At 36.5% G+C, this 13,124-nt stretch overlaps 1 protein-coding gene across 2 annotated transcripts in view; it reads right to left on the reverse strand.

Moving 5' to 3' along the window:
- LOC131677799 (uncharacterized) overlaps positions 1-11,103 on the reverse strand; it is a 33,232-nt gene extending 22,129 nt beyond the window's left edge. The window contains exon 1 of one of the 2 annotated variants that reach the window (XM_058957843.1): positions 10,201-11,097. In XM_058957843.1, coding sequence (XP_058813826.1) covers positions 10,201-10,561 — 361 coding nt within the window. In that variant the 5' untranslated portion in view covers positions 10,562-11,097. Of the gene's footprint in view, positions 1-10,200 lie in introns of both variants that reach the window. The other variant, XM_058957844.1, reaches the window with a different exon arrangement.
- Between the last annotated feature and the right edge of the window lie 2,021 nt (positions 11,104-13,124).

The raw sequence follows: 13,124 nt of genomic DNA on the forward strand, positions 1-13,124 counted from the left end.
CTCTTAGTTCCTAAAGCATAGTGTACAACACACTGCTATGCAACATACTACATATATACTGAGTGACCAAATAAAATATAAATTGTCCCAACCATCTACGGTCTACCCAGCAGCGAAATTATCACCCTCTGTATTAACCAACAAACGTTCCGAATTCACTTTGTAATTCGATACCATACAAACGCTTCCAGAGCGCAATCCCCACAAATGGGAAGCAGCAGAAAGTTATGAAGTCAGAAGCGCAGTAATTAGCATATGTGTTAGCTACCTTTTTTTTGAAGTGCTTCCTGTCTTTTATTGCCGTGCATTCGTTGCATGTAAAAAATATTGTTAAAAGAAGTTCTAAGTGGGTCAATGTTGACATGGATATCGAATTAATCTTAAATGAATTGACCTTTTGTGGAGGCAGCACGCCACTACTTGACTATATGCTGATCAAATCACACATTATTGCACCGTTTATGTTATCAGCGGCATGTTTAAACAAGTCAAGATATAATCGTGTTCGAAATTGTCATCATCAATCTACGCTAATAACTCATAAATTGGCAAAGAGATGTCATGTAGCCGCCGTTTGTTTCCCGTTCAACTGATGTATAGCCTACCCGAGCAAAGTCTGATATCAAATTGCCAACTAAAGTTGATGTTGCAGGTAATCATTACTCGGGTAGTTATCGTTTGGGTCGTTTCACAGTTAAGAAAACTGCATCGAGAGCGGAAGAAAAATGCTGTATGACATCGAACATAATACTCTTTCTGTTATTAGTGAGAGTAAATTGTAAATTTTGTCATCAACAAAACAAGTATTCAATATGAACAAAAAATATTCCAAGAAACCCCAAGTATATAAGTACATAAGACAGTAACATGAAATCAAAATTTGTCGTTATATTTACATCAATTACGATTTGATATAATTTTGATGATCGACTTTGCTCGGGTACTGACTGTCAGCTTAATGTCTGACAGTATAAATGAGAAAGAATTACGATTCAAGCACGTTGATACACCGATTGAAAAATGTTAATTTTTAAAAATACAATTCCTTATTATCTAGCATGTGTTTTATATGACGCGAAAAAATGTGATACTGCACGTGTTCATTGTCATACCTTGACTATAATATGAAAAGCAGAAAAACGTGCAAGCTAATGCATCTAAATTATGGTGCGCTGACCGATATCTCGCAACAAAACATGATTGTGAGTACCGTTATTTAGGTGCTCCCACGCCTAGCTGTGTTCCTGCGAATATATATAAATAATACCTACAAGTGAATGCGAGAATGATAGAATATGAATCTACTTGGAGTCGGTGCTTTCTCCATTTTCCTTCAGAAAAATCAGGTTTAGATATATTTTTCGTGGTTATTCCAGATAATTCATTAACATACTGGTATACAATTGACAGTAACTATTTCAATCGGTGTGGGTGACTGAGTGTTCCATAATCCATCTTGCCTCTCTATTCACTCTACTTTTTTAGCATATTAGTATAATAATTATTATTGTAATCAGATATAGAAAAATGATAAGCATCCTGATCGACCATATTCAATTCTGATACAACTTTTAACTTTAAATATGCAAAGATCCACGCAAAATTTTCTCACTAACGAAAGTGAATTTAAATATTTTTCAAATTTTTTAATGTTACCCAGCCCTAGGGTTGAAATATGTCCGCATAAAAGAGTCAAACGCGTGCACAGCTTGACTGAAACATGTAAGTTTTCTATTGAATCAGATGTAACAGAAAACATCCATCAAATATAACGGAATGATACTTGAACCTGCAACTATTCGGTAACTGAACACGCCTCATTACTAAGTGGGCCATACCGACACACATAAACTTCACCTGAGTACTGGCTAACCGAGATATCGCTCGGTACTAGCCAGTTGGCTTAGGCACTCACATATTGTGTGAACTGTTTGCATTTAGTGTCTAACTGGCGCCAATTCGGTGTTAGTTTGAATATATTGTCTGACTGGTAGTACCTTGGTGTCAGTCACTGACGAGTGGAACACAAAACATTCTAATCCAACTTTCCGAAGTCAGGTGTTGTGCCCCCATGCGTAAATTGGTTCATTCAATTTTTCTCCTTTGTATAGACGAGCTACCCATCAATTTCGTCAAATAGATAACAAAGCTAAGTCAATCGATAGAAAATAAACATTCAGTTTTTACTGTCTAATGGTGATACATATACAATTAGGTACTTTACTGACCTGTCTTTCTTTGAAAGTTCACTAGTACTGTTGTCATGGACTTTCATGGATTCGCTCGAAGCAAATCGCAAAGAATTCTTCTTAGTTCATGTTACAGCGAACTGTTAAAGATGAGTACTTGAGTTCATTTGTTACGTCACGTATTCAATTGCAAGTCCATGATTACGGTCAGTTTAGCACTTATAATTATAATTCATTGTGTTGGAGTTAAAACGTAAGATTTTATAGTTGTTTGATTGGCACCAATACCATTTAATATGGGCATTGACGGCTCGAAGGGAGACAGGTCCCCCTTTCATTATTCAACCAAGAAAGGGTCGTTCATATAATCATGTGAACAAAAAACCATCGATTTGACCCCCTCCTCTCCCTTCTCCCCTCTGTGGACTAGCCATGGCCAATTTATTTAAACTCCCGTCAATGTCCACGTGGACTTTTCTGATTTTTTGCAGGTGATCTTTGCTGGTTTCCGAAGTTATTTTCGAAATGGGTAGTTCTATCAATGTACTACTTTTGGAAGAATTTATGATAATGGAACGCTCCCTCTTATTAAGTTAAATTTTTGTTGATCAATCCTCCTAAAAGTAAGATGAAAAATTTATTTCTCGTATAATAAAAGATAGCGAGTCTACAAGAAACTTTGTCTAAGATGGTAATATTTTATCTTTAAAAAATCAATTTTTTCACTATAACTTTTTTCCACGATAAAACATTTTGGTGAACGATGCAACTTAATATGTTGAATGGTTTTTGGGATATTAACGTTTTGCCTTTCTCAATAGAAAGGTATTGCAATTGCTCTGAAAACCGACTTTTTAACGGAGGCCCGGAGGGCCGAGTGACATATACCATTCGATTCAGTTCGTCGAGTTCGGCAAATGTCTGTGTGTGTATGTATATGTGTGTATGTATGTGTGTGTGTATGTGCGTATGTGTGTGTGTACGCGAACACAATCTCACTCACTTTTCTCAGAGATGGATGAACCGATTTTTACAAAATTAGTCCCAAATGAAAGGTGCAACGTTCCCATAGGCTGCTATTGAATTTCTAATGGATCCGACTTCCGGTTCCGGAATTACAGGGTGATGAGTACGAACCCGCAGAAAATGTCGATTTTAAGAAATTCTGCAATGAATGTATAATGGTGAAAATTTTTCCAAAATATGACCACAACTGCTTCGATTTGTAGTATTAGGTCACTAACATCCATTCAAAGTCTATTTGGCCACATTGGCCACCATCATCGGTTCCGAAAGCCCCGGCGGAAGTATCTAAATTCAGCATAACAGTCACATCGGTTTCTCGGAGATGGTTAGACCGATTCGACTAAACTTGGCCTCAAATGAAAGGTATTGCATCCCCGTAAATGGCTATTTAATTTCATCCCGATCCAACTTCCGGTTCCGGAGTTACAGGTTGTGGCATGCGATTACATAGCAAATTGTGATTCAAACCGATACTCCGATGGAAGCAAAAAAGGTAAAAATTTCGCTAAAATGTCTCTCAAATAACTTAACTTTGCAGTTCTAGGTCACCGACGGCCAAACAAACTTTCGTTGACTACATTGACCACCATAGACGGTTCCGGAAGTGCCCGGGAAAAGCGGCCATCTTTCAAAATTGACGAACTCACATCAGTTTCCCGGAAATGGTCGGAACTCAAATTTTTTTTCAAAGGGGGGACCCCATGAAAGTTCAGAAATCGAATTCGTATTTTTGATGCCAAACATCTTTAAAATGCATGAAACGTCGAGATTTTATGTTATCTCGAAAAAATATTTTGTTATAAAAATCGACTTTTTGGGACTTTGCCGATTTCGAACCTTTTTTCAGTTCAATATTACCATGGCTGTTTTTTCTTTTTGAAATTTTACAACTCGAATAATGATTTATTTTCCTGTATATAGTTCTCATGTGATGTATAATAATAAAATGTAATATATGTATTTAAAAGCTTTTAATGAATATAAACATCGCACACATTCTCGCGGTTCATGATTGAGAAAGGCACAATTGCACCGCTAGGTGGATTAAAATAGGTTTTTACTTGAAAAAACGGCCTACTTTTCACTCAAATAACTCATGAACGTGCAATAACTGGCAAACCGCTCAGTATGCATCTGACAGTAAAAGATGAATGCTACAAGATCCTGTACGAATCCTTTATATTATCGTTACAGTTGAAATTTGGAAAATCAAACCAGCGACAATTGTTTTTTCTCTTGTTCAGTGCTAAGGGGCCATGTATAAATGACGTAGCATTTTGGGGGATGGGGGCTATACTAAATTTGTGACCAAGAGTGACGAGGGGGAGGCTAGGGTCAGAAGTTGTGCGACGTAGCATTAGGTTTAATTTTTTTACGGGCATCAAAACCCATCGATTGGAGAAAACAATTTAATGTTCCTGCATTTCCAAGAAAAACAAATTTAAATTCACACAAGTTACTTTTCATGTGGTTTTTCATGAGGTAAATTTTACGATTCGCGGAATTGCAAGCTCGCACGAAAAGATTTTGTATGCGGATTCAAATTGCTACATGAGTTAGCTAATGTTGCTAACTAGTAAACCTAGTTTGGTAGCGGAATTAATTTTTCTCTTCGGATTCAAGCAAACAAAATGTAGTAATTTAGAAGAAACGTATGTTTCTTAGAATCGTTGGTAGCTGCAGGATTGTGAACTGAGAGATCTTCTCTTCATGCTCCCCTTGACATAAAAAAATTCAAAACAAAACTATCAACATATATTTGTCATGAAATGGGTTTATTTTGTACACAAGTTGCTGTTGTAATAAAAATGTTGATAAAAGTCGTCTAACATTTTGAAAGGATGTGTATTTAAATTAATTGAAAAACATATTTAGTTTTTTCCATCCACCGGTCGCGTTGCACAGGATGAGGGGGGGGGGGTAGGTAAATGCTACGTTATTTAGGAGGGGGAGGTGAGAGTTTTGTGACCAAATGCTACGAGGGAGGAGGGAGGGGTCAAAAATCGGCGAAAAAAACCAAGTCATTTTTGTACGGCCCCTAATTCATGATGTCGGAAGTAGTGCGCTGTATAGTGCATCATTGTACGAATACAGCGATACTTCCGGCGTGATTCCATTGTTTAAAACCAGAGAAAATACGATTGTCGCTGGTTGGATTTTCCAGTTTTAACTGCAACCAGAATATCCGGTTGTATCCGTGGCTCTGGTAGCTGGATTCAAAGAATATCATTTTATAGCCTAAAATCTTGATACAAACCATATTCGGCGAACCTCACTCAATCACACACAAAATTACCTGACAAGTAGGGCGTCCCATTGTCATAAATTCTTCCGAAGGTAGTACATTGCTGTAACGAATCATTTCGAAGTTATTCAAAACGATCACGTTTTTTCGCGTTTTAAACCACTCTGAGTTGGTTACTGTGCCTTTGCAAATAATTTAACGATCGTTGAATTCTTTGCACTCGTATGTCCTGTCCAAATCGTGCCCCATAAAACAGGACAAGAAAACAAAAGTAGCGCCCCTTTTTTCTTGTACCTTTGTTCAAATGCATATTATTTATTACCTTATCCTACTCGGCTTAGGGATCATTCATAAATTACGAAACGTTTTTTGGGAGAGCAGGGGGTACGATACATTGTGACATGCCGTGACATATGAGGGAGGGGGAATAAGCTAAAACGTTACGTAACATGTTTCTACTGAAGAAATAGAAATTCAAGGAATTTTTTACGTAATAAGGGAGGGGCAGATAAAGAAATTTGTGACAATTTGTTGCATGGGGAGACGGAGCAGTCAATTTTGAGATATTTTTGCGTTACGTAATTTATGACGGTTCCCTTATCAATAGGAATTCATGCGTCCCAACAAGAAAAGGCCCGGGTTCATTTGTCCTGAAGTGTTCTACCGTTTCTTATGTATTAATATTGCTCTTTCTACTAACCTTGTAATTTCATTCCACATTTGGAGTTCGTTGTACAATCAGATATCTACACCTTTCTATTCTGTTGTTCATTATTACTTCAGAGTGGATTTAAATGACAATACGCCGTCGCTTATACCCTGAGTTTGCAGTGAGCGAGTGTCAGCTGTTTGCTGTGTGATTCAAGTCCAGAATGAAACGATTTGTACGCATATCTTATCTCGATAAATTTGCATAACAATATTTGCTTTCATTTATACATGGGCATAATTTTTGATGAGCATAATAAATTTCTGGTTCGGGTGTCGATAACGTAACCTACCGAACCCAGTCGCAATGCGTATGGCGGTGTTTGGCGCAGACAAGATTATACCTTTTGTCCGGCCAGTGGCGTAGCCTGGGGAGGGGGGGGGGGGAGGGGTTGGGGGTTAAACCCCCCTCCCAAACCAAAATATTTGGATAGAAAAAAAACTTAATGCTAAATAATTTAATTGAATATGGTACAATTATAACCTTGAAAGTATATTGTCTGATCACTACATTAAGAATCTATTGTTTTAGATATCATGAGGATTTTTGAAAAATAGTGGGGATTGGATCTTGTAACTGAACTCTTAGCCGAGGTCCCATAGTTGTCAAATTATCAACTTAGTTCTTCTGAAGGGATATTCCGAAATATGGATTAGGGACAATGCTTCGAATGAAAAGCGAAGGTTGATTAGGTTGATTGTCTATAAACACAAACTTCTTTACTGAAAAATTGGATAATTTTAATTTTTCGCTAAAATTTATTTTTTTTGACACAAAAACTCAATGTGATTGATAACGATAATAATATTTTGAAAAATGAAAGGAAAATGTTAAAAAATAATTTTTCCGTTTGGTCAGGATTTGTTTTTATGAGCATTTGATTTTTGTTTTATAATTAGTTATATAAATAGCCTTTAAGCAGGATTGAAAATAATCAAAATTTCAAAGTATTTCAAGTCAGTGGCATATTTTAATGTTCAATTTAATGGTGTAAATGTTGAATACGAGGACTCGTGTTTTGGATTTGCGAGCCTTAATTGTGTAAAACTACTGCTCGAAAATAATTGTTTGCGATCACGATCACATTATTCCGGAACTTTTAATGTTTTGTATCTTAGAAGTATATTACAACTTATTCTGATCTTACTGTAATTGATAAAACTCTTCTGCTGTGTATAAATAATAAAATTCATATTCTATTCAAGGTAGTCTCCAAAGTCTTTTTATTAAAAAGAACTGGCTTTAATTTTTTTCCTAAATGTTGTTTTGTATCTCTATATATTTCATTTATTTAACCTTCATATTTTCTACAAAGTTTTTTTAAATGACATTATCAACAACTTTGCTGAAGACACCTAATCTCTCACTATTTTTGAAGAGTTACTTCTCCATAATCAATTCAATGAGTTTTCATCACCAAAGTTGTTATATCAAAATATGAGCTTTTTATGTTGGAAAGCTTCTTCGGAGTTGCTAAACCTTCAAAGTTGATGATTTGGTAATTATGTGATCTTGACCGTTAGAAAATTTTTTGAACATTATTCCCACTTTAACATTGCACTTTGTATTTGCATTCTTTTGTAAAAGAAATTATAAAAGGCATCTGTTAGACTAATTTTGTTTATGAACTTTCACTAATGTATCCAACTTACATTAAATTATAGCGTTTTCGAAAAAAAATCGATTTCCATCAAAAACCTCCTCAAACAAAATTTCTGGTTACGCCACTGCGTCCAGCGATGTATTAAGTAAACATCATGGGATTTGAATATTCCAATAAATGTATGGGGAAAAACTTACCATCGACTTTTACAAAAATATTATCGCATTAATGGTTCATAGCTGCGCAAAGGGGTCAAAGTTTAAATTTATCAAATTTGAAAAACTGGTTTTTGGAATATTATTTGATACAACTACAAGTCAGTTTGTGGTTTTAGCAGGAGTACCAATAGTGGGTCAATAGTAAGTCTAGCTTATGCTGGGCTGGGTAGCGGATACAAGTTAGCTTTAAATCGTATACATGTGACAAATCATTGCTTTACTCCTCTACTTGAGATGATTTTTTTGGGTTATTAAAAACCCGGGCTTTGGTATCTAGTGGCGGAATTAAATAGTCAAATGTGTTGGGTGGCAGCTCCGGTTGTGTGTGACCTCGCTTTTATAGGCAGGGTACGATCACCGTCGCCAATATGATAATCATGTGTTCTTTCTGGGGCGTCATCGTTTCCCAGGGATAGCATTGGGAGTTTGTGCATTTGGCCGGAGTTCCAAGGGTTGCAGATTCGAATCATGGATTTTTTAACAAAAGGAATTTTGTTTAACTCACCATTTCTTCCACTGGATGGCGCAGGGGTGAATAAAACTTTCTATTACCGACAATATCTCATGATCGGAAACACTAAGCAGTTTGAAGTAATTGACATTCGGAAAATTCTTGTACTTTTTATATTTATATTGGGTGAGTGATCAGAACATTAGCCGGAGTGGAGTCTTCGGAGAACATTTTTTAATAATTACCATAATTCTCATACTTAGTGATGCATATTAATTTTTCACTCTTAAATAAAAAGGTACGAAGAGCATGCCTGAAAAAAATGTGTTTTAAATATGGAAAAAATCACCACCAAGCGGATCAAGGAAGGTCTTGTATTACAAAAAAATTAATAAATGCTAGTGGAATTCTGGAGAAATATCTTTTCTGCAATAATCCTAATTATTTGAAATATAAATTCATTATACGTAGTCGTCGAAAGATGCAGAACAATTGCAAACACGGTTCGTTTAAGGGAATAATTAAACTGTTTATACGGCGACAAAATGGGAAAAGTAAGAGTTTTCTTATTTTACTAGCAGCTGGGAGTAGTTTTATTTTATTTCACGAACAAGCTCACGAAAAAAATGTGAATCCACGAATAATACTCTAAACTTTGTGAAATTATTCATGTGAAAATTTCAAGACCATGAGTAAAGTTGTGTGAAAGTGAAAATGATTGAACGAAAATATTGCTGACGGTACGGGAAAAGAAGATTTATTGTGAACAAGGGTTTGTAGCAACAATTATTCTTAAAGTTTATTTTTGTTATAAAGTATATATATATATATATATATATATATATATATATATATATATATATATATATATATATATATATATATATATATATATATATATATATATATATATATATATATATATATATATATATATATATATATATATATATATATATATATATATATATATATATATATATATATATATATATATATATATATATATATATATATATATATATATATATATATATATATAAAGTTGAAATAGAATTATCTTTCGTTTGCCTTAATCATTCAAAAAACCTCATTTTTGACAAAAAAAGTAGTCATAGCTTTTGAACGAAAATGGTTGTATATGTGACATGAAAAAAATTATCTGCCCTAGAACAATTCTTTAAGTTATTTGAAGAGTACCTCAGTTTTAAATCAATACCGCGAAAATGTTTGGTAAAATGAAAAATATTACAGATAGAACTTACATGTCTTCAGTAAAGTTTTCTTAAATTTATTCTTCAACAACTTCACTGAAAGTAGTATGGCTCTATCTAGAATGCTGCAAAAGTTAATCTTTTTATCTTAGTAAAATTAGAACCGTCCTAACTGTTGTTTGAAACAAGGCGCTCAAAAACTACCAAACTTTCCCAAAGTCATAATAAGGCTTAGATGTATAGTTTTAGTAAAAACTTAAAATTCCTGCTGAATTTGCATTCTGAACCACTGTGCACTGCAAGTTCTATTAATTCCTGCAGCTAAGAATAAAAATTAAGATGACGTCATATAAAGGACACCCCTAGGACTGATATACCCTATTTTCAAGACATGATTGTCACGGGAATATCCAAGTACATATAAAACAGGGTATGCGTCATCCGATAAACATCGTTGTAATACTATCCACAAGCATTCAGAACTCTCTTCAAGCATATAGGTCAAGCGAGACATCACCGTTGTGCAACCGAAAAAATACACTCACCCCTCGCATGACGATGTTCACAACAGCAGTGATCGTTGATGAAAGCTGCCGAACGACAAAAGTGAATCTTATCAATGCCACACTCGTCACACCAGGCTGGAACTTTGGTGAGCTGATCCAAATCTAATGCTTCCAAGGCCAAGCGGGATTCCTTTTCACTGACTTCATGCTCCTTGAAGTACTCGATTACAGGAGTTGTGGGTCTAATCTTTGACCCGGCCATTTTGGTGTCGTCTTCACAATCTACGTTGACTTCGTTGGTTACAATCCCGGGACAGGTAAAGGCTGGCAAAAGGATCGTCACTAAAATCAACACTTGCAACGACAAATGTGTTTGTGCCCTACGTAAGGCCGTTGCCATTGTTTATAAAAGTCACGAGCACCGCCAGGAGCACGAGCAAACACATTAGACTGGACTGAACATTTAAGAAAATAATATCTACGTCTTACTTCGACTTCGCTCAGCGAAACACATTTTATGGATTTGTGAACTTTACTGATTAGCACGTTTCAATTCACACCATCACATGATGATCTGGAATACACTGCGTTACTTATCTTCTCTCAATAAGGTCGCATGAAATCTTACTCGCTCAGACCACCAACGAAATTACACTAATTTTTAAAAGCCACAATTAGAGGTACAGTTAGACCATGACTCACTTTATCCTTCAAGATTTTTCTCCTACTGGTTTTGTCCAGCAGACCACTTACAGAGGGTTGATACATTTGTTGGTGTACAGGGGTTGTTAGGGTGGAAAAAACGAAACTAACATGCGCGTCTAATGTTTTGCTCCGTTGCAAATAAACACAGAAAGAACCACCAACCAACCGAGAAAGTGAACAGCATAGAACCGACCCTTCCGATGCAACGTGAGTGACTGGAACCGTAAAGAAAGCAAGTTTTCTTCGATTCATGAGGATTGGTTCGGTTGGGGGAACAGCACTCAGGTGATTAACGATCGTACTCGTACCACGCGCTTCCTCGGTTCTCGTTCGGTTTTACATAGGCACATGCGCAGACTTGTGCCGCCGATCGGAAGCAGTCGTCGGTCGTTTGCTGTACTATTCCATACACGTTGCACATCTTCGCAAGTGAATAGTTTCCCTACTTTTTCTAGAAGCATTATAATTCTGATTATGATTAAGATCAGTGCTGGAAAAATCATCACCATAAAATCCGTTGATAATTATCGCTTATGATTTGTTTTCCGAAATTCTCATCATGCCGATAAAATCATGCCGGGATCACTTTTTTAACTATCAAAAGATCATCTCACTATCGAATTTTTGTTGCCCTGGTGATTTTGATCAGTGGTTGATTTTGATAACTGAGCGGGTGATTACGGCATTATTTCATATTTTGGTATTTCGGTAAAATCATAAGTCAGAATTATCATCCATAATTGCGATTTGATATTCTTCTTGGATTTGTATTTGTATGAAAAGTCCAACTGACAATTTGTCTAAATGAACTATACTAAACTAAGGTAAATTAAACATAATTAAACTAGTGACAGTACACGACGACGAAACTACGAAGAATTTATGACGAAGTCGAAAATTTCAGCAAACTCGTTGAAGCGACGACTCATTGCTAAAATTGGACTATTGGTAGCGTAGTTGATGCAGCGCATTTCAGAATGCAGCAGGGCTCGAGGGCGAAGAGAACGGGTAGACGCGTAGAGGCTGATTTGCGCTAGTAGCTCCGGATCATCATATTCAGCCAGCAGAGTTTTTGACACGAAGGTAGCTTGCGCTGCATGTCTCCGGTGTGTTAAAGACAACGGTCCTCGTACGGTGGCAGCTTTAATGGATCGTTCCACGGCAATTCACGTAACGCATATCGTATGAATTTACGCTGGACTGCTTCGATCCTAAGGCTCCACGTAGCTTGATAAGGGCACCAAGCGACGTTTGCAAATTCCAGCTGCGGGCGCACCAATGAGCAATAAAGAGCCTTGAAACATAGAGGATCCCGAAATTCGTTGGATATTTTGAAAATAAATCCAAGCAATCGATTGGCTTTGTCGATGGTCGCTGAGACGCCAAGAACGACTCCTAGATCCTTCACGTGGTCAACGCGTTGTAGCTGAGTTCCTGCGATGTTATATTTGAAGGTAAGCATATTGCTCGTTCGATAATAGCTGTTGACAAAACATTTTGCAACGCTAAGGACCATCATGTTTCTTACACACCAGCTATAAAAGGTGTCAATAAGATGCTGTAGCTCACGGCAATCGGCTTCATTCCGTATAACAAGAAAAAAATTTAAGTCGTCGACAAAAAACAGCTTTCCTCCACGCCTTAGAACGAAAACCGCATCGTTCACGAACAGTGAAAAAAGTAGTGGACCTAGCGTACTACCTTGAGGAACTCCGGAAGTGTTGAAAAAGGATTCTGAAACAATATCGCAAATTTGAACAACGACTTAACGGTGCACAAGGTAGGATCGAAGCCAATGGCAGAATCTAGTAGAACACCCTAGCTTATCAAGTTTTGTTATCAGTATCTCATGATTAACTCTATCAAAAGCTGCCTTTAGATCAGTGTAAATAGTATCCACCTGCAATTTCTTAGACATTTGTTCCGTGCAAAATGACGTGAAGCAGACGAGATTCGTCTCGACTGAACGTCCTGGGGAAAATCCGTGTTGAGATGTACTGATGTAGTGTCGACAAGCAGAAAATAACGCTTCGTTGATAATTGATTCAAACACTTTAGATTCGACTCCTAACGAAGTGATTCCGCGATAGTTCGCTATGTTGCGTTTGTCGCCTTTTTTGAATACCGGGAACATTACTGAACATTTCCAATCCTCAGGAAACGTTTGCTGCTGAAGCGATAGGTTAAAAATATATGCAAGTGGTGTTACAAGTAAGTCCGAACATTTTTTTAATACAGTTGAAGGTATAGCACTGAGG

This window comes from Topomyia yanbarensis, chromosome 1 (assembly GCF_030247195.1).
Source record: "Topomyia yanbarensis strain Yona2022 chromosome 1, ASM3024719v1, whole genome shotgun sequence".
Classification (NCBI taxonomy): domain Eukaryota; kingdom Metazoa; phylum Arthropoda; class Insecta; order Diptera; family Culicidae; genus Topomyia; species Topomyia yanbarensis.